Consider the following 27,065-nt stretch of genomic DNA (forward strand, 5'->3'; position numbering starts at 1 on the left):
TTCTCTGAAAAAATCTAACTTGTTCTTGTTTTTAGAAACATAATACTCTGCCTGAAACTAACCAAAAAGTTCACAATGAATAACTCAACAACTGTCCTTGAGAAAATATTCATACACTCAAATCACAAAGGTGTGTTCAGATTGTATTGTTAAAACCTATAACATATTAATACAGAAGTTTGTAACAACCGAGTTAATAAAAAATGTCGATTTTAAACATTTGTTTTGCCATCTTTATTACCTCAAGGACAGTGGTTGAGTTATTCATTGTGAACTTTTTGGTGGGTTTCAGGCAGAGCATTATGACAGTGGACCCAACATTGGATAAAGAGGACAACGACCCTCAAAAAATTAAAAACATTTGTAAAGTGGACAGTGTCACCATTGACAATGACACTATCTAACATCATGAATAAACTCTTGGTAAAAACGTGTCTTAAAATGGTGCCATCACTTGCAGTCATAATAGAAAGACACAGACCACACACTGGTGTATCAGTCCCACATAAAAGAAAATAGTGAGTTAAAATGTGCAGCCTAGTTAGTACAACTTGCTCTTTCCTATCCTTACAAAAACTTGACAGCCAGAGTCCAATAGAAGGTTATATCTGGAAAAGCTTGTCATCATGTTGCTCACTCCAAGTTGACTGTCAACTGGCATGGAGCTGAGCCTTAAATACAGGGCTGTAGTCCTTGTATGGAACAAGAACGGCTGATAGCACCAGAGCAGACAGACTCATCTGTGGTGTCAGTGAGATCATTTCCATAAATATCAGCATGGCACAGTATCCAGAAAATCTAGACAGAAGTAGATGATAAAGAGAAATGGGCCAGACGGTTTTGAATATCAACATGAACAGGGTGAAAACTAATGTGAAGTGATTTTAGGGTCAATAGAGAGCTAAGTGAGTTTGTATAAATAGTACAGTTCATGTAATGCACAGCTTCTGTGTGTTCCAGGGCAAGAGAAATGGCATATGATTTGGCAGTGAACACAAAAACTGCAACCAACGAACCACAAACAAACCATGGCAGCACCCATACAGTTACTTGATTTCAAACCATCTGTATAAATAGAAATGGAAGGATGTTCAGCAAATAGAAGATGGTATTTCCAATCGGGGGTATCACACTTGGGGATCTGTCTGCACTCCTACTGTAGCAGTAGAATGGAGTACATCAGCATATGTCTGAGAGAGTGGGAGACCATAACTTCCAAGCCTCTGGGTAGGAGATATTATTCACAGTCTTCAAGCACTGCACCTCTTTCTCCTCCACCCACTTAAGGCAAGAAGCAAGAACTAGAGTAAGAGGGGTGTGAACCACTACAGTTAACACAGTGCAGTTCTGGTTCACACTTCTAGGCATCGTGGTCTTTATCACCACAATAAGCACATGTTAAAGAGCCATGAAATGATGGCCTTCATTGACCAAACCACTCACACTGGAGTTGGGAATGTATGGCTGTACCTTACAGTTCAGATAACATGCACTGACTGTGGCAGGTGGACAGGTGATGCAAACATCAAAATCAGAACATTAGTAAGCAGTATAATCCCATCTTTGTGAGTGAAGATTCAATACACTGCAGAACTGTCTTGGTTAGGAAAACCAGTTAGGATCTCCAACTTAGGAATGTCCTTCAAGTCCCTCTCAACAATAATTCCTTTTGAGGAATTCATGGTTGCATAGGGATAACCTCAATGGGTATATCCCTAATGCTCTTTGAATTTGGGAGGAGTTTAATGTATTGTAGTGAGGATGTTTCCAACAAAATGTCTCCAGAATATAACTTTCGTACTGACTTGGAGGAGCCAGAAAGCCCCTCTAATCCCTTTTGAATAGGAAAAAAAGACATCTGCTCTAATGATTTCTCAGATAATGAATGGAAAATGAGAAATTTAAATACAGAAACTGACTGTCATGGTGACTGTTGAACAGTCATCCATTTGTGGCTGTTTACCAATTATCATTTTTTTCTCAATTTTATTTATTTATTTTTCTTCATGAATGGGAGTATCCATAATAAAGTAAGAACATTTCACTGCTCACTGTCCCCACACATCATGGAGCTCTACAAGGGGATGCACTATAATGCCAAACAAGGACACTGCAGCAATGCCAGGGTTTCGTGAACACAATACCCAAACACCAAGATCAGATACAATGTCTACAACAGCTACTAAGAATGTCCAACACTAATAACTGGTTGACCCTAGCCCAAGTGGGCCAGTTGATTGACCCTGGGAGGCCACCCTGAAACTGCCTGTCTGTGAAAATTCGAGGCCAAAGTGGTGTACTAGGATTGGACCTCTCAACCACCAGGATCCTCTCCTTTCCTTCACAGGTTGCCACACATGGCATGCATGTGGATGAATGCTGAGATCCAAGAGGGTCTTAAAATATGTTAAATAATGGTAAAGATAAAATAATGAATTTCACTATCCTCTCCAGTACTAAAACATGCAATAACATGAAAACCAGGTTAAAAGAACACAAAAAAAAACACCTTCACACATTTTTGAACACTACAAATCAAATAAACACAACATAACCATAGAAAACACCCAGATACTAAGTAAGGAAACAAACGTAAACAAACACAAAATCAAAGAAGCTCTACTTATACAACTCAAACAAAATTAAACCAATATAAAAGAACACCTTTATACCTACACTAACTAATAACACATATAGCCACGGTCCCTACAATCCCCTATCCTTTTAGCTCTCATCTCCAAGACGTGTTCAGCAACAGTTTGTTGCAAACTATCTTTGTTAACCTGAAGATGACCTAAGAAGGTTGAAACATTGTTCTCTACTTTATTTTCATAAAAGTTTTAATACCCATACCAGCAGTCTTGAGATACATTTTACTTCAAGTAGGTTTCTCACCATCACAAAAGAAATTTATAACATGAATAAAGTACATCTAAAATTTACTTGGAAGTTACACTGTAACATTTATTTTATAAATTCATAATGCTCATCATTAGACAGCCACACAAAAGGTCTATATAATCACTAATGAAATGAAAAGTTAACATTTGTAAAAGTAACAATAATATCAAAAAGGCTTTTGTATCCGTACCATAACATCAACCCAAGATCCTGATGTCAGAGCTTCATCAACTGCAGCCTCAATCTGCTCTACAATAGCTCCACCAATGCATCCAGAACTCAAAAACATTAAAGACTGATCTTTGTATCTTTTTTTGATGTGGTTCTTTGGATCCTGAATGCCAAGTCTAACTAGGGAATCATATTCTGTTTGAAAAATTATAGACAAAACATAATATTACTTAGTGAATATTTGTTAATTTAATTCAATAAATTTTGTAGCACAAATTGATGTATGTAATTTTTTATTTTTTTGTTCTTAAGCAGAAAGTTACATAATGAGTTGTGTGCTCTATCAACTGCAGGTATCAAAATTTTTTTTAGTGCTATAAGCTTTCAAACTTACTATTGAGCCACTGGAGCAATGGAATTATGATGTGCAATATTCAAATCTAATATCAAAATATTTTCTCAAAGAACCACTTATATGCAATGCTAATTTCTAAATGGCAATACATATAAATACACAAAAACTGTTTCCCTAAAAGCCTGAAAATTTTTTGATATTGCATCATAAAATGAAAATTAATACATTTGCAAGCATTTCTTTTTCATATACATATACACACACACACGCACACACATAATAAAGACATGAAACATAATGCATTTGCCACGAATATTTCTGTTATTTACCAAATGAAAGTTAGTATCAAAATTTCTTTGTGGGCTTAAAGTACAGTAATGTGATAGCCAGTAGGGCCACAACAATTTAATATTACTGGTCAGGGGTAGACTTCAGTGACCAGGGATTGGCAGCAGCTTATGTCATCCTGGAAAGTAAATGCAATAAATGTCCTGCACTTCTCTATAAAACCAGACCAAATGGTATTCAGATTTCAGTCTTTTAAACATTTGTTTAAGTGCTTTTTAAATGTATAAAAATTGAACAGTTTGTCTCTCCTCCTCTAGTGATGGAGCTCCTTTTGCTGCTCTCCGAGGTGCACAAAAAACTGTTATAAGAACTGATAGAGAGTTGAACAGCAAAGCCATATAGCACTACACTAACTGCTGTTTATACAATACTTTCAAGTACATTAGAGTGGCAAAAAGACAATTTTTTAAAATAAATATTTTATTTCTTCCTAGACATTATTTTGAATGCCATAACACTTAAGTTATATAAACTGAGTCATGATATAGGTAGCAAGCCAATTATTGCTGTTTTTCATTCAATATTTTTATCAAAAAAGAAAGGTGATTTTGAAATGTTTTTTTTTTTTTTAGGGGAGTTAAGTTTTTCTTCTTCTGGTTATTTTTCCCATTTTTATTATTCGTTAACCTTAGTATCAAGTCTTGTCCAGGCATGTGTTTATTTACTATGTTTTTTTTTTAAGTGCTAAATTTTATTCCAAGTGTTGTTACAGTTTAATAAATTTTTTTTTGTTGTTGAACACTTGTAGCAATGTGCTATTTTACCCTGTTGCAAAGTCACACCACAAAAAATATCTAGATAATCCCTTCTTTTTCTTTACAGAGAAATGTCACACTTTTCACACTACAGTAGATTTGAAATTTGTTTGGACATATCTTGATAAAAGTATAATATTACAATTTGATTAAATAATCTAAATAATTAGATATACGTCTGATAAGACTAAGCCTGAAGAATTCCTATAGGGATAAGATTTTATTCAATAATAAATTGTGTAGTTAATTTTACATTGGACAGATTCAGAATAACTTTTGTATCAAAGGAGAGGAAATTGTGCTTTACTTTTTTCATAACATAATAAACATTAAAAGTGCAATGAAAACAAATGCAGGTATACTACTCAAAAGAAATATGCTGTTTTAAAAATTTCTATCAATATTAATTTGTGTTTTTCATTGACAATAGATCATATGTGAAATATTGGGAATTATGCTTTCTTTAAACATTAAAAATGATGGACCAAATAACTCGCACAAGTTAAATTTTTTACAACTGTAAATACAAATATATAAATTCTGATTACTTGCTAATAAATGGGTTTAAAACATTATTAAGTGCAGTGTTAAGCACATAGTCAGTACAACAAGAAGTTAAAACTCCAACTACAGCTTGTTCAAATTCTAACTGGAGGTTCTAAAACTGACTATAATGCAGTATAGCACAGTCAAACAACCTATTCAGAAGTTCACAGGGAAACCTAAAACTAATCCAGATGCTGCAATAGCAGGCAAGCACAAGAACAATTTGTTAGGAACAAGGTAAGCTTTATGTTTTACGAGTCCATAATAATATATCTAAGCAGTAGCAGAAAAAAAGCACATAAAAAACATACCATTAAGAAAGAACATTTTTTTGTACATTACCATGTATAAGATATAACTGCTTAACAAACCATCCATCATAAAATGGTAAAATGTGGCCTTGTAACATGGTAAATATTACAGCATAGGAAATGGTTAAGTGATTAATTAAACTAAACATTTCAAATCCAATTAGTTTTTAATGTCATGTGAAACAGCCTAAACATTACAATAAATTTTACTTATGCTATAAGGGAACACAAAAACATATAATGAGACATAATCAAGAATCAAAATAATAAATCAGAAATTCACCTAAATATCCATTCTGTGTATAGAATGAATCAACCCATTCATTTTGAGATTTAGCATAAATACTAGGAATATAAGACGATCTTTCAGCACGGCCACCTGACACACTTCCTGCTAACCGCTTGTCCTGTATTAGCTCCTCAATTACCGCTAGAAAACAAAATTACACGTTACATAAAAGCAAGATGAAATCAGTCCAATTAAACAAGGCAGTGATAGTAGAATTAATACATGTGGTATTTTCATATTTTCAGGTAAAAACTATTGACTTCCTGATAGTTATCAGATAAATAATTACAGGTTTGTTCAGAAAATAAAAAGAATGAATCAGGTCAGAAAAATGAACTGTGTTCACACTAGTGTTAGTGTAAAATAAAAAAACTGTATGAGTTAATAAAAGTGAAAATTTTTATTACTGAACAAGCAAAACCACACTGTACAGACTGCAAAGACACTTCTACTAGGGTGTCCTTGGTCCTATAGTTTTCTCTGTCTTAACACAGACTTCTGATGTACTTAACATGATGACCTTAACTCCTTCATGAAAACTGAGTCACAGATTTTACTTGTGAAACAATGCATGTGGTAACTTGGAGATTTTTTTAAATGTATATATTTAAAAACTGGTAAGATTTTGTTAAATATAAAAAGTACCTTGTACAAAAATAATCACATTATTGTGATTGCTTTCACTAAAAATATGCTATTTTCACATTCAAACTATCAATAACTCAACTGCAAAGTTATTTTCATTTTAAGTATAAAACTACTTTTCTTCATCTTATAGTTTTCCCATTTCATTTGTATAATCTCTAGAACCTTATGTAGGGATATCAAGTTTTTAAGGTAAATGTGTTAATATTTTATTTTTCATTTTCTCTACCAGATCACTAACTAGCTATTATTATCAACACATAATGTAATGAAAAATTTAAATTTATAAAACAGGAAAAAAAATATTTATACTTTTTAATTTTTTTGTAGAATATCTTTCAATGATTTTCCTTCTGGTAAATTCATAATTTCAGGTTTTTTCTTTTTCAGATGTAGCTAATTGTTATTATTTTATTTTCCTTTCTTGTCCTTTATCTCTTATTATTCATATCAACACAATTCAATGATACCCTTAAGGCATAATAAAATTTTATATGGAGACATGCACAACCCTTTGGCAAAAGTTTCATTCCACGCGTAATATTACAAGCCTTGAAAATAGGTGCAAAGTATGTTGTATATTAAAACGTTTTAATTGTGTATTGTATGACGTAGGTAATACATAATTAACTACAATATAATAGTAAGACTTAAATATAATTTAAATTGTATCTATAAACTGTTTAGGTAAGAACTATAAGTTCTATAGTGATCAAACTGCCAACTATGCACCAATTTCAAAATAACCATTGGTTGATTATAAGATAAAATAATCTCTTCTCTAATAACTATATACATATGTATGTAACATCTGCAAATAGGCTATAATGCTCAAACAAATTTGTTGAAGATGGGTATGGCACCTGTCAGTGATTGAAAAAAAATTATTTGTTTCAATTGTATTCATTCAGAGAACTTTGAAATGAATGAATCTAAAGATTATGCAAGAAACTTAGTCTAGATCTGCTGCTACTCAATTACCATTGTATTATTGAATATACAGAGTGCAATGATATATTGCACTAGCAAATTTCATTGCTAGTTGGTCATGTGATAATACATCTGAAGTTAAGTAGTTTGTAAAGGTTTATTTTCAAATAAAGGTCTTGAAACTTGAATAAAATATAATACATAATAACTTTAATACATTATTATGCTAATTTTGTTCACATATATTGGTAGTAAAGATGCTTAAATAAATTATAAACACAGTGACTTGCACAGAAAAGCATTTAAAGGGGCTCCTGCTGCAAAAGGGTTAAAATTAAGTCTACTCTACAATCTCCATGTAGAACTGAGCTAATAAAGTGTTATGGAATTCAACAGAAAAATGCACTTTGTTTGTTTTTATGTTTCTAGTTAAGCATAAAGCTACACAATGGAATATTTGTGCTCTGCCTACCATGGGCACCAAAATCCAGTTTCTAGTGTTGTACATCCAAAGACATGCCCCCACTTTCTTTTTACAGTCATTGGCATCATTTTGTGACCATTGTTTCCTTGTAGCATTGGTATGCTATTACATTTAACCATTGCCTAATTAAAACTCAGCAAAGAATATAAATGATCTAATTATTTTAATCTTGATGCTATATATTACTTCAATGTCCACTTGTGAAGAATGGTAGTCACCAGTTACAACTAAGAACAAAGAATCAAAGTAACTGGAACAATGAAGTATAAAATACCAAAAAGGTTTATTACATTCTGTTACTAAAACAGGTAGAAAATATAGGCCATACTGTATATTACAATTTTCTCTCTTCTCTTTTCAAGCTTGTCTCAAGCCAACAATTAAATTCAACTTCAAAACCAATCAACCTTTAAATTTGATACATGGATGACACTAAAACCTGAACAATGATCTAGAGTATACCAAAAAGCAGAAAAAAACAACACTATCAGAAATTTACAATGAACTACTATACACAATCTTTTACTATTGTTACACAAAATGTAAAAAGCTAAACTTTGAGATTACTTTGTGACAACATAGTTATAGTGATAAAATCCTCTAATTTTACTTTTAAAATGAAATGCAAGGTAAATAACAAAACCACTTGTACTAAAACAAGAAAATAATTTTGTAATTTTACAACCCTTTAGTATAATATATTACACAAATTCCCTTTAGCACTGACAAAACAATGTGCAAATACACACTTCCATATTCCATAAACAAAAATATATAAAAAAAGATTAACACAACCAAAACTAATCACAAAACTGAAACAGAAAAAAAGACCCTTTTAAAATTAAAAACTTAATAATTTAGATCTGACCCACCTGCCAAAGTGGCAATCTAGCACAATATTTAAACAAATCATATATATATAGTCAAACATAAAGGTATCAATAATAATACCAAGGTTAAAAAGATATCAATAATAAAGTCCCAACTAAAATGATGAAAATGTAAAAATAATAAAATATCAAAAGTAACACACATATACACATAAGAGCAAATAACTGTAAAACTACCCATTTTCCTCCTGCATGCACTTATGTGCACAAGCAAGTGGTGGCATGTTGAAACAAACACACACATAACATGTAAAAAATCTATACTCACAAAAATCTAACTTTTACTCATATTCACTTGTGGGAAACAGTGAGGGTACTTTCACTGTTTAAAACATAATATATGCAGATAAACTTATAAAACATATCTTCCCCCCATAAAAGACTCCCTAAGCACAGCTATGTTTTTCACACACACTTATGAATACAAAAAGCAAAGGGCATTCTCCAAGTTAAAAGTTCAACAGGATAAAAATATAAAGTATAGAATATATATCAAAATCAACTGAATTTATACAAAATGCACATACCCAAGAAAGTGGTTGAGGATCTACTCTGACCACCTTTGCCTTCCAGCAGTTTTCAGTGTTGTTGTGTTTTTATTAGTAGCAATGGATACCTCAAGCACTTCTAAGATCCTCACCAGATTCTGTTTAGCTTTGGTTAACATACCCTGCAGGCACAAGACCTCCTTTTATTGCACCAGAGGAATGGTCTTTCATTTAGTTCATCTTTTTGTAGGTTGTAGAGCCAAAGCCTCCATTGATTCAGTTATTTCTTGAAAATGACAACCAAGCACTGGAATCTGCTCAAAATGGGGAGGTTCATGATCAACATATATGCCTGAAAGGGAGTTCCAAAACTAGCCCATTTTTGGATGTTTCTCATGGTCATTTCACTGGGTGGTGCATTAGAGATAACAGTGGCATGATTCTTTTCCAATCTTCCAATATGTCCATCCCTCAAAGGTGAAACTCCCTGTTGACAGCAGGAACCAGTGTACAAAATATCTGGCTCATTTGCACCACATTTGCTCAGGTCTAAGTCACTGATGCTAAAGTATTGCAAAACCTTGCCTCTTGAAACTTCAAACATAGATGAGGAATCCATTATAATTCAGGTAAATAAAGGAGGTACAGGGACAAGACACAAACCACAAGCCAGTTAATGAAAAGAGGTTAGCCATGAATAAGTCCCAACCTTATATGTTGAAATTCTGGACTCAAATCATAAGACTGACTGATCCCACAGGGAGTGTAAGCTAGGGAAATTGTAAGGTGTATATATGACCGAGAAGTAGGTAGTGTTCAAGTGACAAGTATATAGATTTAATGTGTACTCACAATCATCCTTACCAAAAGAGAACATGAAGTCCCAAATCCACTAGTTTTCATGGTTTTCATTCAACCAGCTACTTATGGCCATGCTGTCCTCTGCTGAACCTGCTGGGCAACGAAAACATGCATGTCAAGCTCTCTGATCCAGCTTCGTCTCTCCCTATCCCTAGCCTAATATCTGGTTGTCATGTAGACAGGACTGGCAGTCAAGAATGCTCAAGTCCTATACATTTCAGCTGATGCAGGTTTCATTAATCTCACCTTTGGCATTTCAACCTTGTCAACATTTTCATTTTCTTTTCTTGACGACTTTCTTTCATTTACAAATTGTGTACCAGTTATGGGATGAATTACAAGGTTTTACAATTAGATTGTCTATTTTAAAACACCCTATTACACTTATAGCTAACATTTCCTTAATTCAAAACTAAATTTTATAATTAAACAATGCTAAAAAACTGTTTACCTATTTAAAATATTTCCAATCTTCATGATTGAAAATAATCATATCACAATCAAATATTATAAGTTCTTATTTAGAAATTTCACACATAACTAAAAATTTCACTCCCTCAAATGTTTCACTTGATCAAGTTAAAATTTCACTGCATTATGCTTACAAGGAATACCAGATAAAACCGTGTTCTTTAAAACTTCAGATAAAACAGTGATATTTCACTTTCTATCCTGCTATGCTGTGAATCACTTGACGACTACTGTCTCTTCCATAAAAAAATCCATGATCTTGCAGAATATCTCAATAATAAAACTGAAATATTCTCTGAGCATTAATGAAAATTTCTGATATATTTTTAAAAACTACTCTCCAAGTTATTCATCATGCTTAGTTTGACATTCATTGGCTCTTAGTGATGTCTATTGTCCATGCCATGCTCTCTCTCTTCCTCATTTCTTTTACACCTTATTGTCTATAACAATTCTTTGTGTTTGCTTCATTTATTTTGTTTGAAACATCTACAAAGGACTCCATATAATGTTTTAAGCATACACACATTACTACAGCCATCAACAGGTAATCATCCCTTCCAAATTTGTTAAGCTTACTAACCATTTCAACAAAGCATTATCCACTCATATCATAAAATTCCTAGAATACAAGTAATGGTGACTGTGTTCAACAAAGATTATCAATACAAGCAGTTTTATTCATTGTAGAATATCTGCATTCTGTAACCATAAGTGTATGATTAGCATATGCAATTACATATTTTATTCCATCCTGCAACTGTGATAGCATTGTCTTGACCATGTTGTCACTGGTATCACTGTCCAGGAAAGCTCGTAACTCTAATGGCACTGAAACATTCACTAAAGTAAGCTTCAAGGAACGGGATGTTTGATCGTATTTCTATCTCCATCCAAAGTACATTTTTACTTCTACAAAAGCCAACAATGGTGCTGTTATTTCTGCAAAGTTGCCATAAACTATTAGTAGTATGAAATGAAACCAAAGAAACTGTGAACTTCTCACTTTACTATGGGTCAAGTTAAGTTTTCACTGTAGCTACCATAAGTGAGGCCATCAATAGTCTATCCCTCTAGACAACGTAGCTTAAAAACTCCATTTCTACCCACATTAGCAAACACTTGCTTTCAGTTGCACACCTGCTTTTTGTATGTGTTGGAATTTCATTTTAATTTTCTCATATGCAGAGTGAAAAGTTCAGCCAAACATCACTGAATAAAAGTCCAGAAATACAACTTTTGATTGAATGTTTATTTTATATAACTTCAATATTTTCACCACTTGTGTGGCCATTATCAGATAACATAAATACAGCCACCAACAGGTAATCTTCCCTTCCAAATTTGTTAAGCTTACTAACCATTACATCTAAACATTATCCATTCGTATCATGAAATTCCTATAATACAGCATCATAACCACTTACACTAAATTAATGCTGCCTACTGTATGGACAGAAAACAGTTTATTTCAAGTGTGACTTCACAGTCATGTTACATAGAATTAATCATTATATCCTATATAAAACAAATCACCAAAAACCACAAAGGAACTATTATCCTCTGTTCTTGACCTGGATGACTTTCCTCTGTTATACCAGTTCAGTTGTTGAACAAGCAAAACTGACTGATAAATATATATGTAAAAACAGCTGGTATGGGTAGAGAAAACTATGTAGAAAAGCAAACAATGTTTCGACCTTCTTCCGTCATCGCAGGTAAGCTAAAAATTCAACAAATCTTTGGTATTACTTTAATATGTCTTACCAACAAGGCACTTTTCATATATGTTCTAAACATACAAATTATTTTAGAGCGACATCTATCACAATAGCAATAAAATGTATCATGTGTCTAAATCTGAGGGGAAAAAAACCCAAAAAAACTGTGAACCTGATGATGACCAAAGAAGGTTGAAATGTCGTTTGCTCCTCTAAATAGAATTTTCTCAATCCATACCAGCCATTTTTACATATACATTTTTCTCTACAAGTGAGTTTTCTTGTCATCACTGACTGATAAGTTCAGCAGTGTCCATTTTCACAGTGCTGATTTCAGATTAAAAACCACAGGTTACTGACTACTTTTGTTCTGAGGTTACACTTCCTTATTACTGATCAAACAAAAAGAAAATTCAATGTGTGTATATTGGAAAGACACTCACTTCTACTAGACTGTTTAGTCCCAGAGTTTTCTATCTACTGGGATAGACTTCCATCAAACTAAACAGATGATCTTAAAAATAACATTCTTGTAGAATTGAACCAAGAAAGTATATTGGAATTCATGAGGAATGTTTATTTTATATGTCCAGTTGATAGTTTTACTTTATGCCTTTTGTTCTTTCATAGCAGTTATCAATTATTGTCTTTAGTTGTTGTGATGTCCTGCCAGCAGATATTATGGTACTTATCCTTGTAATCTGGACATTATATATACGTGTGTGTGTGTGTGTTATTGCAAAGTACTTGAAAGTACTTATGAGCAGAAAAGGTAACATCTATTTTGAGAACAAAGTAATAAAGTAACTACAACAAGCATGTTGCCATCATTATGACATGAAAACTAAATAAATTCTATATCACCAAAACAGGATGACGCAATCCTATTAATAATGACATATAGTATAACATAAAAGTACACAAAAAAAAATTCAAAGATTTTTACTTGATTGCTACATACATTATTTTAATACTTAAATGAAATAAAATATGCAAATCCACAATATGCAACAAAACTCTAACCACACTTTTAAGTATATCACAATAGTTTAGACAGATGACTTAAGAAAAAAAACATATACCGACTTTTAAAAACCAGATCCAGTTCATCCAGAGTTCACAAACAATCATATGAGCAAAAAAGTTGATTAAAACCACAATTAGTGTTATTCTGTAAAAAGAGCATGGTCAAAATAACTATAAATATTAAATAACAATCTATTTAAAATGACTAAAATCTATTCAAATCTACAGCAGATCAACTGATCATATTAAAATACACTTTTAACACCTCTGAACAACAAAATATGAGACAATTATGCAGAAATGTTGAATAATTATGTAAATACAATTACAAGACAATTTTTCTCATATAATCTCATAAGCTACTTCCCGTTATGTGATAGTATCAAAATTTAATGCTTTGGATTGTTTTTTTTGTGAAATCTATAACACCATGACAAACTAAAGATATAACACGCTATGGTGTAAACTTTCAGTTAATCTCTACTAATAAATAAACAGTTTTTTAAATGTGATATACTTAGCAAGTATTATTAGCTAAAAAAACTCTAGCTAAACATTAAAGGAAATATAATCCTAAAAATATGTTACGTGACAGTTTTGACTCATCATGATGAGTAAAATTTTCTTTTGGACAACTGATTATAAATCCCTTATTTTAGATTTTATTATAACAGATAAAAACATAATATTTTATTTAAACTAGAAAAGTAAATAAAATGCTACTGCTTTCTGTATAACTTCTCCTCAAGATGGATAGTTAAATTGCTCACATATAGATATAAACAATACATTACGATGACACTTATACAGTGCATACATTTAACAATTTTCACACCACTCACAGTGTATCTTTTTAAATTTAATTTTATGACATTAACCCCACACAAGTCCTTTCATTATTCCCATAAAATGTACACTTCACAATTAGATGCTAATTTGAATGATGTATAAAGTCTTATTAACTGAAATAAGCCTTTTTGTTAAAGGTAATTTCATTTAGTAAATGTATATTTCTTGAAACTTTTATAGAAATATTTAGCCAGTTATATGCATAATATCGTGAATTTTGTCACTTCCAGTAAAAATTTTGATTCCTTTTTCCTTAATACTCACACTAACTTTGGTTTAATTAACATATTTTAATTGGAGCATGTGTAGTTTGTAGTTAAGTGTTGCTGCCTTAAGAGGACTTTACATACTTAGGATATTTAATACATGCACTGGTTTCATTGGAGTTTAGTATAACCACTGTTGGAACTGGTGAGTTAATGTCATCTTTGCTTGGTATACAGCTTGTGCATGTAGCCACAACCCTGACAATTATTATTGGTAGTTAACTACAGCTTAGAAATATATAAAAACAAAGGTCAATGTTCAGTTTCGTTCTTGGTTAAATAAATTTTATCGTGCTTCCAGAACATGATGTGCGAGCTTGAATTTGAAACCATGACCTTCAAGTACTAAGAAGGTATCAGATATTGCTGTGATCAAAAGTAGTAGAAGGGGACCATTCAAGAATGTTCAAAACAAATCAGTTACTAGAAATTACAACTGATGTAATTAACTTTATATCTCAAGTTTTAACATGAATGAGTTCACAAAATGCATATAGGAATGACAAAAATGTTGCATATGTATGTGATGTAAAAACTGTTGCAATACAAAAAAATTCCTAAAATATCCACAGGAATGTTAAAACTTTCATTAATGTCAAACATTCATTATCCTATCACATTTCAGACTACCATACACAGACAAATTAGTTTATTCGAATTTAAAAAAAACACCAAAAAACATCATTGCCATTTAAACTTTTATCATATTTGATTATTGAAAATGCTGAAAATGTTGAGTGACGAATGTTGATATAAACCATTAAGTGCCAATTTTAGCATTTAATTATATAGCAACCTGAAAAATTGATCTCACAGATACACACATTTTAGAAACAAAGACAGTTAATTTTAAAATAATGCATTATCTGTAATTTTAGTATGAAGTCCAATTAATAATTTGTAAAATAATTATCAATGCAAGAACATTTTATTTTCTTTAAAATAAAATTGATAGGGTTTTTAATTTTATAGAAAATACTTACAGTGAAACAATCTTTCTGGAAATCCATACTGGTTGATGAAGTTTGTCAGTTGAATTGGCCTAGAAGTAAATGTGAAATATGAATTATATGACAAATGCTAATCAGACATTTTGAGAGAGTGGACAATGCAATTAGTAAGTTTTTGATATTGTGAAAATGTGATTATAACTAAACTGTATATCAGGATTTATTTCACACCTTCACATACTTAGAAATGATTGATTTTCATATACTTGATTTTCATGTATTTTGTTTGCCTTTGTTTTGAATTTTGAGCAAATCTACACATAGGCTATGTATGCTCTAGTATAGCAGCATAAGACAAGAGGGAAGGCAACTAATCATCACCACTCACTTCCAACTCCTGGGCTACTCTTTTGCCAATAAACAATGGGATTGACTGTCACATTATAATACCCCCATAGCTGAAAGGGCAAGCATGTTTGGTGTGATGAGGATTTGAACCTGCAACCCTCAGCTCATGAACTGAGCACCCTAACCACCTAACAATACTAGGCCTTCCAAGTATTTTAAACAAAAACTGCAAATTACAAGTACTATGGCTAGAGTGACATAGATATCTTTTATAAGCTTCAGTATTTACTAACAAATAGAAAATTGCAGTATTGTTGATTTTAATTTCTGAACTGCTAATCAACTTCACAAAGAAATGTGCTGGTCATGTCCTGACCTGTTATGGTACTATGGTATGTAAATATACCATGCATTTCTACATTTTCATATTAATATAGCATTATTCTCTTTGTTACTTATTATGTATCAGTGCAGATTTCATGTAACAAATGGTTGTGAATGTCTTTAGCCAATGTTATTCTAGATGTTCCTTAAAACACTACTGAGGTTACAACTGTTTAGCCCACCAGATACATGGTTTCAATGATGCATATTGTGCTAGAAAGTAGATGACAATGTCTTTTACTGGCAGGTCAGGTGGTGTCTTGATGTTATGATTGACACTATATTTGAGTGAAAATGACAAGTTTCATGTGTGTGTACTTGTCATTTTGAGTCAATCCAACTTTACCTGGATGTAAAAAACATTGGATTTAAACAGTCCAGTAGATAATTTCATGCGGGTCAGTTGAAGATGACCAATCCAGTTTAAATGGCCATCTTGCAAGCACCCATGCTGTGTTTGAGTTTCTAGATTAACAAATATTGTTTATTTATATTTTCAAGTATCAAGTTTGTTTTTTCACAAACTCAGTTATTCAGAGGTTCAGTAAGGTTTTTAATAAATACCTCGTTATTAAGCAGAACTATCCTATTGCTCTAAGGTTAATTAAAGTTTCCCTAATATGTTAGGATGAAGACTTTGATCCAGTGACTATGAGATATCTTTTGGCAGAGTTTTGTTGATGAATTACCTCTTAACCTTCTTTTTCTCTCATGTGAGATAAATTCAAAAAGAGTTTCATTATTAAAGAAATTACATTAATTAGAAGGACTCAGAACCAAGAGGAAGAGTTTGCCATTAAAAAGAGATGATTTGTTCAGAACAATTTGTGGATGTTTTCCTTGATGTCAGACTTTTGCCAATGTTATGAAAGTTCACAAATTTTATTTTGTTAGATCTGAAAAGTCAAAAAAGTTGAGAAGCATCACAATAGCATGAATTCTGGAAATCCTGAGATCTGTAGAACATCATACATGGAAATATTACATATACAGCATATTTTTTTCATTTGGACAGTCGGTCTTAAATCACTGAAATAATTCATCATGCGTGCAAGCACCTTTCACCAAACAATCAAGTTTACCTGTGATTACTTGCCTACCCAGATTAACTTTCTTGACATCACAGTTTTTCTAAAAGATGGATTTTTACACATTGACTTGTACATGAAACCTATAGACAGACCAGAATAATTTCACTATGAAATCTGTTACCCCTCTCACACTAAATGAAACATTACCTAGAGTCAATCTCTTAGAATATAGAAAATGTGCTCAGATGAAACAGACTAAAGAAAATACACCAAGAATCTGAAACAAATCATGTAACAAACAGGATAAAAAGACTAACAATACTCAACAGAAAACATTCTAAATCAGAGCAATACCAAATTTCCAAACAGAATTCCTCTTATTATTACCTATCAGCTCAAACATTTTCATCTCCTGAAATTCCTATTATCTCCTTCTGAAAAGGCAGAACTCTAATAAAATATAATGGTATTCTTGTTCACACAAAAGTGAATTGTGTCCCAACCAAAAATGGTTGTTGTCCATGCGATAAGACTTATTGACAAACCTGCAAGTTCAAAGAAACCACATACTTATTTTCTGACAAGCTCAATCAAAGAAACTTTAAGATATCCAAAGAAGTTACTCATGAAACAAAAACACTATTTAACTAATACAGTGTAAAAAATGCAATCATCAATATGCAAGACATACACAAACAACTCTTAGAGAATGTTTGAACAACCATAAATCTTCTACCAGCACCAAAAAAAAGATCTCCCAATTGCTCATCATATTAACCGATCATGCCATTCTAGTAACGATGTTACTCTTATTGGCATTGAAATAGGTTTCAAAACTAAAACAGATAGAAAAATAAAAGAAGTTTACTGGATTGCTAATCTAAGCACTGTTCAACTTTTCAGAATTAATCTAGATCCAGTAACCGGTGATCTCCATTCATTGGTTTCATCTGTCAGAAAAATAATTTTCATTCTTTGCTTATTTTTGCATGTATGAAAGCTGAATTTCCTAAAAGTTACTCTTTGTTTCAAATAATTTTTCATAGCTGTTCTTATAAATTTATTAGCATAACATCTTTTTTAAATCAATCTCTACATGTCACCTTCATTTTACTTAAACACAGCTTTAAATATACACATATTTAGCTATTTCGAAAGTAAAATGTCCCTAACACCATTTCACATACACTCTTGCCATCAGCTATATTGTACTGGAAAACCAAATGCTTACAACAATACAGAAAAATAGACATTTCTTGGAAAACCTTTATGATGCCACTAAACTCTCTCTATATATAATATATCATTCATTCAATTACACCACCATGCAATACACAACGATCAGGTACATGTAAGCAGTAAATTTTGTTTTAGTTGTGTCACACGTATAAGAAAGTTACTGGAAATCAGTTACTCAGGGATTCTGACTACTTCATAACTGTTGAGCCAGATGAGGATAAAAACTATTTTCCATTCTAACTTTAAAGATGAATTGGGAGTACTTACTTCACTGTAATGATGAGTCAGACTAAGGAGCAAGAAAAATCTCAAACTATCAATAACAAATAACTAGAATTAACTTCAATTAGAACTTGAACAGTTACTCACCAAAGTATCACTGATAGAAAGGAAGAAATCCTTGCTCTGCATAAAGAGTTTGTTTACTTTTATATATATTCTATTTCAATTTCTTAGTAACTTAATTGCTTTGCTGTATTTTATATAGTGAATTTATTGTTGTACAAAAATTACTGATTTGAGGTTTAAAAAAAATGATTAATCAAACTGTATAGTATTGTTTGTTAAAAGGTTTACTCCATACTTGTAATTTTGCCAGTGTGCTTAAGTGATACTGTGAAATTAATTTCTCACATCTTGATAAAGAGGGTTACTGTTACTTTATGTTTTGATTCTGTAGTATAATCATTATATTATCTGTGATAAAGGACTGTTCTTTATTTATTACAAGTAATTTAATGGTACTTGTCATGCATGAGCCCTCTTGTTCCATGTATTTTTTACTGCACGACAAAATTCTAGTGTCTTACATTCAATATTTTATTAAACTAATTTTTGTTTATGTTATACCAATTAGTAAAGCCTAAAATGTTAGCTAATAATTCACATTTTAATAGTATTTAAGTTTTATGTTCCTAACTTCACGAGGCAACATAAAAAAAAAAATCTAGAATTTCTCCTACAGTGACATATGACACATTTTCTCTAAGTGGTCTTCTCTTTTTTTTTTTTTTTTTTTTTTATACACCACTCCTTGAAAAATACAAAATTAAATGCAAATTACTTGCAACAAGATGGTCATTGTTCAGATAAACCATAATTTTTATAGCCTTTGAAGTTGTTTGGTTACAGAGCTGCTACATCTACCTCATCCTCTCTTTCAGGATTTGTTAATAGTTCTCTCTCACGTTCACTTATATATTATCGACAACTGATAGAAAGTCAAGACTTTCAGCTACCAAATGACATATCATATAACACTGTGTTCTGAACATACATTAAATTTTACTTAAGCAATGTTTCTATGAGAAACATTGTGAGTTTGGATGAATTTGTAATGGATGTTGTTGCAAAGTTTGAAAGCCAGAAAATATTTTAGAGGAAAGGGAATTGTCTACTTTCTGCATTTGTTAGTCTGTTTTTTAGTGCATTATTTAACTTAATAAAAAATTATTTGGTACAATACTGCCATTAGTATAAAAGAGTAGGGTTAAGCATCCTTGACAATCAATAGCAAGGAAAAAAAAAGAAGACTGGGTAAGTACTTTATTTCCTGTTCTTCATGTTTATTCTTTATTATTATAAAAGTAACTAAAATAGGAATTTTTAGCTAAGTTAAAGATTACGTTAGGTAAAATAAACATGTTTCACGAGGCATGTATGCAAGCAGTAGGTGGAAGTGCTAATCATTAAGAACAAACCTTATGTTACTTACAATGTCAGGAATGATGAATCTAAGCAGGTTTGGTTTTCGAATTTTGCATAAAGCAACATGAGAGCTATCTATGCTAGCCCTCCCAAATTTAGCAGTGGTGAGATTAGAGACAAGACGGCTAGTTTTCATCACTCATCACCAAATTTTGGGCTACACTTATACCAATAACTAGTGGGATTGACCATAATATTATAGTGCCCCCACAGCTGAAAGGGTTAGCATGTTTGGTGTGATGGGTATTCAAACCCACAACACTCAGATTATAAGTCAAGCACCTTAACCACCTAGCTATGCCAGACCTGAATCTAGACAGTCTAGATGTTTTCAGCCTGATATGTTGAGATAACTAATTCAATAGACGTGACCATTCTGTGTTTGTAGAGCAAATACGTGGTTGTTGCATTAGTGAACTAATAAAATATTCACGTGAGCTATACTATATTTATATTAATGTGTAAATGAGTCTTAAAACTGTTTTAAAAAAAAAGCAAAATTTATTTTCTAAGACAAGATGATAGGAGCAGCAGATGTACACATTATTAAATAAGCTACATTATTTTCACACATGTGAATTTCATTTAAGAAAGATTTTATTTTTGTAATCTTTTACCTATACAATTGTGCCTGTCATAAAGAGGACAAAGTTAGTAGGCTATTACTGTTAATCCAATTGACACCTATGAATAAATTACTGACATAGAGAAATATTAAAACTGTTTTTGAAATCTATTTTAGAAATGCAAAAATTTCACAGATCATAGCTAATGAATTATTCTTATTTTAAGTACTCAGAAATGTGTTTAATATTCTATGGACATCTACTGTTTTTATTTTTTTAGTTCTGTTATGGCATCGTGGGCTACACCCTTAGTTCTTCATTCAGCCAAAATGTCTCATGGAAACTAACAAAGATGTTAAATGCCAATAGAAAATTCAGTCCACTTGTTGAGCACACTGCCTAAATCTTCTTAATACAAAAGTAAAATCAGAACAACATTCTGTGTACTAATTCTACATCTTTAATACATTTTAAATCTTCAAGAGAAGTGAGATTAACAAATAATCACTTCTCATAGTTGTCATACTCCATTTCTAAAATACAGAGAGTATAATACAACCTTCATACTTTAGCTGAGTTGATAATGATTGCCCATAATCCAGTATAATTGTTACTTTCAAGAAAACTGATACAAACAAAGCAGATTTTCATTTGCATCCCCAGTAAAATTATAAGATTTTCATATAAATAAGTTATGAAATCTGAAATCTGCCAAACTTGATGTCAGAAAGACACTTTTAAACTATACTAATGAGCAAAAGTCCACTTAAAGTTGTTTTATGTGGTAAAACTAACAATAGGCACATCATCTTACATAATTTGTCCTAATCTAAAAATTAGCAAAATAAGTCTAAAATTGTTCTGAGCTCTAATTTCTAGTAATGAATCAATATTATTCCCCATTATAAGTACATTACTTCCTCCACTTTGATAACTGCTAGACTTTTGATTTTAAAATTATGTCTATTGGCCAATTTTTGAGAATTATTTCTGATTAACTTCAAACAGTTTTGCAAAATGTTCATAAATATAACTCAATTTGTCATACTGTATTGACCTTTTGTACCTTAGAGGTTTAATGCTTAAAATTGCTACAATTTCACAAAAGATATATTTTTCACATACCTGGTAATAGCCGATAAGACTCCACGAATATGATACTTATGTTGGGCTATATAAGCTTCTGTAAAAATTGTCCTGGGATCATACTGGTCAGCTTGTCCATGAATGATGGTTCCCAATCTTAAGTTCACCTCCTAAAAACAGATAAAAGAAGTTAAAGTGAGAAATCTATCACAAAAATAGTGTAATGAAAAACATCACCTAACACTGACAAACCCTGACATTTGAAAATCATACACAAGCTGTAAACAGTCACTGTCACCCGTCAGAGTACCTATTAGCAGCCTGGTGGTGTGTCTCTATTCTTTGTTTACAAAATGTATAAAACAATAAACATTAATTTGTATTAACTGAACTATACTGTTTTAGTATTGAGAAAACTTGTGTTTGTATTTCAAGGGCAAAGTAAAAGTAAGAGGCATATATAAAGCTTTGTATTTTAAACTTTATGTTCAGTAAAATTGGAAATGCTCTGATGTTATAACCATCTTAAGTTCAGCACACAAAATCTTGTCTACATTCATATGACAGTTAACTTAAAGACAAAAGTTAAATGGTATCTAAACCTTTATTATGAAATATTTTCACTACTTATTCAAAAAAAAATATTAAAAGTCATAAACTTGCATAAGTATTTCTCATAAAAAATTGAATTAACCTGAAGTAAAATGACTGCAGTCATTTGTATGTATCAAGATCCTGTTTAACATATTCAATGATTTTTCTCACATACACCGTGTACAGAAGAACCATCTCCATCATCATTGTTAACATGATTCCTGTGTAACTAGTTCTTGAAAAAGATTCTCATCAGTTTCAGTCCTCATTACTTCATCTACTAAACTTGTTACAATCAGAACATCCTCATCATGATCTCATAACCACTTAATGCTCATCACCAAAAGAATCAATTTCAACTTCATTGTACCTGTCTGGATTCTGTTTCTTATCTGCACATTCTACAGACATGTTAGAAAAATTAACTGTTGTTGTTGTTTGCCATTTTATGCCACAAAGCAACTGGTATCTACACCAAACAATCAGTAGAAAATTAAAAATAAAGAAAATGATCAAAATTCATAAAAAGGAATTATGTTAAAATAAATCAAAGTCTAATTTTTGAATTAAAGATGTAAATAGTGTTAAACCCAATTTTTAAATATAGTTTACAGCAGTAAGAGAGAAAATAAAGTAATACAAGTCTTAAAGAACTTTCTGTAGCATAATTTTAATTATTATAACTCACCAGGATGACTAATGCACAGGTTTAAACATCAGTGTTAGCCATCTGAAGTTGGCCTTTCCAGTCCTGGTTTCAAGTTATTTGACATCATGGCCATTTTCTAATTTTACTTTAATTCTTAAAAAGAAATAATGTTAAAACAAAACAAAGTCTAATTTTTGAATTAAAAACTTAAGTAGTGCGTTAAGAATGCCAATGGCATTTCAAAAACTAAAAACATTTGTAAGGTGCACAGTGTCACCATTGCCAATGACAATGTCCAGCATCAGGGATAAACCTTGGAACAAAACATGTCTAAAATGGTACCATCGTTGAGAGTTGTAATGGCAGCATGACAGTAAAATGTGGATTATCATAACCCAATTGTCACATATACCTTGCTACATCAGTTCCAAATAAAATAAAACAATGAGTTAAAAAAACTGTGACCAATGTATAGTCTAGTTATGACAACTTCCTCTTTCCGAACCTTATGGAAACAAGAAGTCCAAAGTCCAATAGAGGGTTTTATCTGCAAGAGTTTGTTTTCATGTTGCTCACTCCAAGTCAACTGCCAACTGGCATGGAGCTGAACATTGAATATAGTACCATAGTCTATGTATGGAACAGTCACAGCAGTGATAGCACCAGAGCAGACAGACTTAGCTGCAGTGTCAGCGAGCTCAATTCTGCAAATACCAATGTGGTCTGGTATCCAGAAGAACTGGGTAGAAGCAGATATTAAAGAGAAATGGACCAGTTGATTTTGAATGTTGGCAAGAACAGGGTGAGAATGAACATGAAGCGATTCCAGGGCCAGTAGAGGACTAAGCGAGTCAGTATAAATAGTACAATTTGAGTACTGCTTAGCTTCTGTTATATCCAGAGTAAGAGAAGTGGCGTACGGTTCAGCAGTGAACACAGAAACTGTAGAGGGGATTCTGTATGCAACCACCACACCACAACAAACCATGGCAGAGCCCAAAGAATCACCGATTTTGAACCTTTCATATAAATGGGAATGGAAGAATGGTTCAAAAGGAGTTCTGCAAATAACAGACTGTACTTCCAATCAGGAGTACATGTTTTTTTCAGATAACTTAAAGAAAGTTTACATTTGGGGACTGTAATAAACCATAGTGGAATGAACTGACCAGTGGATACAGCAGCGTTATTCAAGGACAGACCCAATTCATCCAACTGCTCCTAGATATGAAGGCTAAAAGGAATGACAGATCGTCTATTCTGAAAATGCATGGCCCACTGAGGAGAAAAAACAACCCCAGGTGAGATGCTGTGGTAAGGATTAAAATTTCAAAGCATACAGTAAAGACAGCTGCAAACGGCAAAGGTGTAGAGGAGGTTCATGAGACTCAGTGTACACACTCTGGATTGGGAAGTGCAGAAAGCCCTGGTGCAGAGCTGAAGTCCCTGATGATGAACGGGGTACAACATCTTCAAAGCCAAGGTTATTGCAAAGCCATAGACCAGAGACCCATAGTCCGGTTTTGATCGAATAAGAGCACGATATATATTTAACATAGAACATTGATCCGTTCCTAAGTGATGGAAGAAAAAATACGGAGGATGTTCAGTGCTCCTGTACATTTGACTTGTGGCTGCTTGATGTGTAGTATAAAGGCCAGCTTACAGTTAAAGATAAATCACAAGAACTTTGCCTCAGGGACAAGAGGGTGTTCAGTATCAGGGTGAATACAGTGTTGGTGGCAAAAGTGCATGCAACTGGTTTTAGAGAGAAAAGTTAAAACCTTTTGCTGTGGTCCACTTCAGTAAACAATTCAGCATAGTCTCTAGCTGCCACTCAATAAACCTCATGTTCAAAAACTGACACAAGATGTGATGTTACCCCAGTTTGCTGGATCTGTCCAAAACATACTTTGATAGAGTTCATTCTGAAATAAAGAGAACATTAATTCAAAACAAATCTATATATTTGAAATGATTAATATTCTCAATTTGTTTGCAGTTTTCTCAGCACAGTCTACACTGTTCATTAGACTGTAGTTGACACTGACAGTAGTATATATGTGTGTGTGTGTCCTGCTTTAAGCAAAGTGCTCTTAGGATGTCAAGAATCTGATCTCATTTCCACTTCAAGTATGAAACCTTTCAAAAGATTTTCACAGCATGTACCTGAACTTTCTTCCCTGAATTCTTGTAATGCATCCTTTCTTTTCATACCATTGGCAGATCTGATATCATAAAACACTTTCTTTTTCAAACTGCATATACAGAACAGAATATGCATACAGTATATCTTATAGCAACATTTTGATAGAAAAGTCCATAAAATACTACTCTATCCTTGTAACTGGAAACAGAATTCTCTACTATTTGAGCAAAAATTGCCCAATTACTCAGTACTTGTGTACAACAAATCATATAACATGTACTACGGGATAACTGACATCAAACATAGCTAACAATCCAAATTATTATATTATATAAGATTTAAGCAATTTAATGTTTTAGCAATTATGGAAACAAAATTTGACAATTGTCAGATGAAAACAAGTATTTTCAATTTTCACAAAAAAAATCACTTTACACTCAAGAGCATAAATACTTTGATTCCATATATTCATGGATGAAATTCTAGTAAAAATATTTCATTAAAATGTCTGTTTTTTGTATAAGAACTTGTAATGTTTACTGAAAACTTGTGAACATCCATGAAGATATACAAAAGATATTAGAATTTATAGTATGAAGACTATAAAGGTCATTTTGAGGTCACAGGCTTGAGCAATTTGACTGAGCTAGTAGAGAGAGAGAGAGTGTGTGTGTTAAGAATATGAGAAAATTTAAAAATGGTGTTTAAATCTGTTAAGAATCTCAGATTACACTGCACAACAAAGTTTTTGCTTATTGAACACTGTTGGATGTTCCTTATAGATTTTTGGCTGCTGATCACAAAAATCACATCCAAATTTGCCCATCACTTACCATTTGATCAAAATCTTCAGTTTCACCAGGACATTGCTACAATGTAAAAACAATATCAGGGCAACTGGAATCCGTCAATGCTTGCTGATTACTGTTGAACACTGCAACGTGATGCACCAGACATTGAATACAAACGAAAATCAGAAGCAAAACACTTTTAATTATGTTGAACTTAATAATGTATTAAAAACCTAAATGCAATTAAATACTTTATTGCCAGTAAACAGTTAACTGTCTATTTCTCAGTGTTCCTTCGTGATGAAGCAAAACCAAAACTATATTTGTGCATACCCACCAGGTACCTGTCACAATCAGCAAAAACTTTTCAGAGAGCAAAACTTTTAAAAAAAATTGTTGTGCAGTGTTATCAGGAATAGTACATTTGGCACTAGTATTCTAACACCATCTTTAGGAATAAACAAAACAATATCTAAAAACTGCTGCTTCTATGATGAAAAGCAGGGCTTTTGGCATGATCATGTTTTAAAATTGGATCATTCCATACCAAATCATCTTTGACTTCCCAGTTCATGTCAGTTCCAGCCATGCAGTACAGCTTTAAGATTTTGTATGGCTGAAGAAATCAAAATTAAGTTTTTGCTTGAATTTTTTCAAGAAAATCTATAACACAAAATGGGAAAAGTTCTTTTTTTCTGAGTGAGTTGGCTTGGAATGAAACAATCATTCTTAGGGATAAGCATGACATTGTTTTAACTAAACAACTACTAAATATCAATAATAATACACTACCCTATATCACATACATGAGCAGGTATAAGCTATGATAAGATGCTTAAATCTGCCATGTATGTAAAATTATAAGAAACAGTGCATTTATCATTAGTGTTCAAACAGCATCCTCAGGGATAAACATGACATTTCAAAAAGTTCCAAGTATCAGAATTCGGAGATGATGTACATTCAAGTATGACAAGCGTTTGCAAGAGAATTCCTAGAGATAAAACAAAACAGTTATCTCAAAACTGGTAAATACCTAGAATTATAAAAAGTACATTCATTATGACAATGTTAAAACAAAATACTAAACAAGGAATTTGAAAAATTAAAAAACTACAAAGACAAAAGTTCATAAGCTTCCAAGTCATTGTGAAAACAGTTGTTTCCACATACAATGGAAATCATATCAATATTTGTGGTTTACTGTTGACCTTACCATATTCTACAGAAGCCTATTACAATGGAAACTCTGATGTTGAGAAAT

The 27,065-nt window shown here is 32.1% G+C and overlaps 1 protein-coding gene across 4 annotated transcripts in view; it reads right to left on the reverse strand.

Moving 5' to 3' along the window:
- Positions 1–27,065, reverse strand: part of Ufl1 (UFM1 specific ligase 1) — a 100,510-nt gene that overhangs the window by 52,322 nt on the left and 21,123 nt on the right. For all 4 annotated transcript variants that reach the window (XR_013031943.1, XR_013031942.1, XM_076516440.1 and 1 more), the window contains exons 5-8: positions 21,658–21,788; positions 15,291–15,349; positions 5,671–5,817; positions 3,092–3,267 (exon numbers count right to left, since the gene is read on the reverse strand). Coding sequence is in view for 2 of the 4 variants with exons in the window: in XM_076516440.1 (XP_076372555.1) it covers positions 3,092–3,267; positions 5,671–5,817; positions 15,291–15,349; positions 21,658–21,788 (513 nt within the window). In the remaining 2 variants the exon portion in view is untranslated. The remainder of the gene's footprint in view (positions 1–3,091; positions 3,268–5,670; positions 5,818–15,290; positions 15,350–21,657; positions 21,789–27,065) is intronic.

Source organism: Tachypleus tridentatus, chromosome 7, assembly GCF_004210375.1.
Source record: "Tachypleus tridentatus isolate NWPU-2018 chromosome 7, ASM421037v1, whole genome shotgun sequence".
Lineage (NCBI taxonomy): Eukaryota > Metazoa > Arthropoda > Merostomata > Xiphosura > Limulidae > Tachypleus > Tachypleus tridentatus.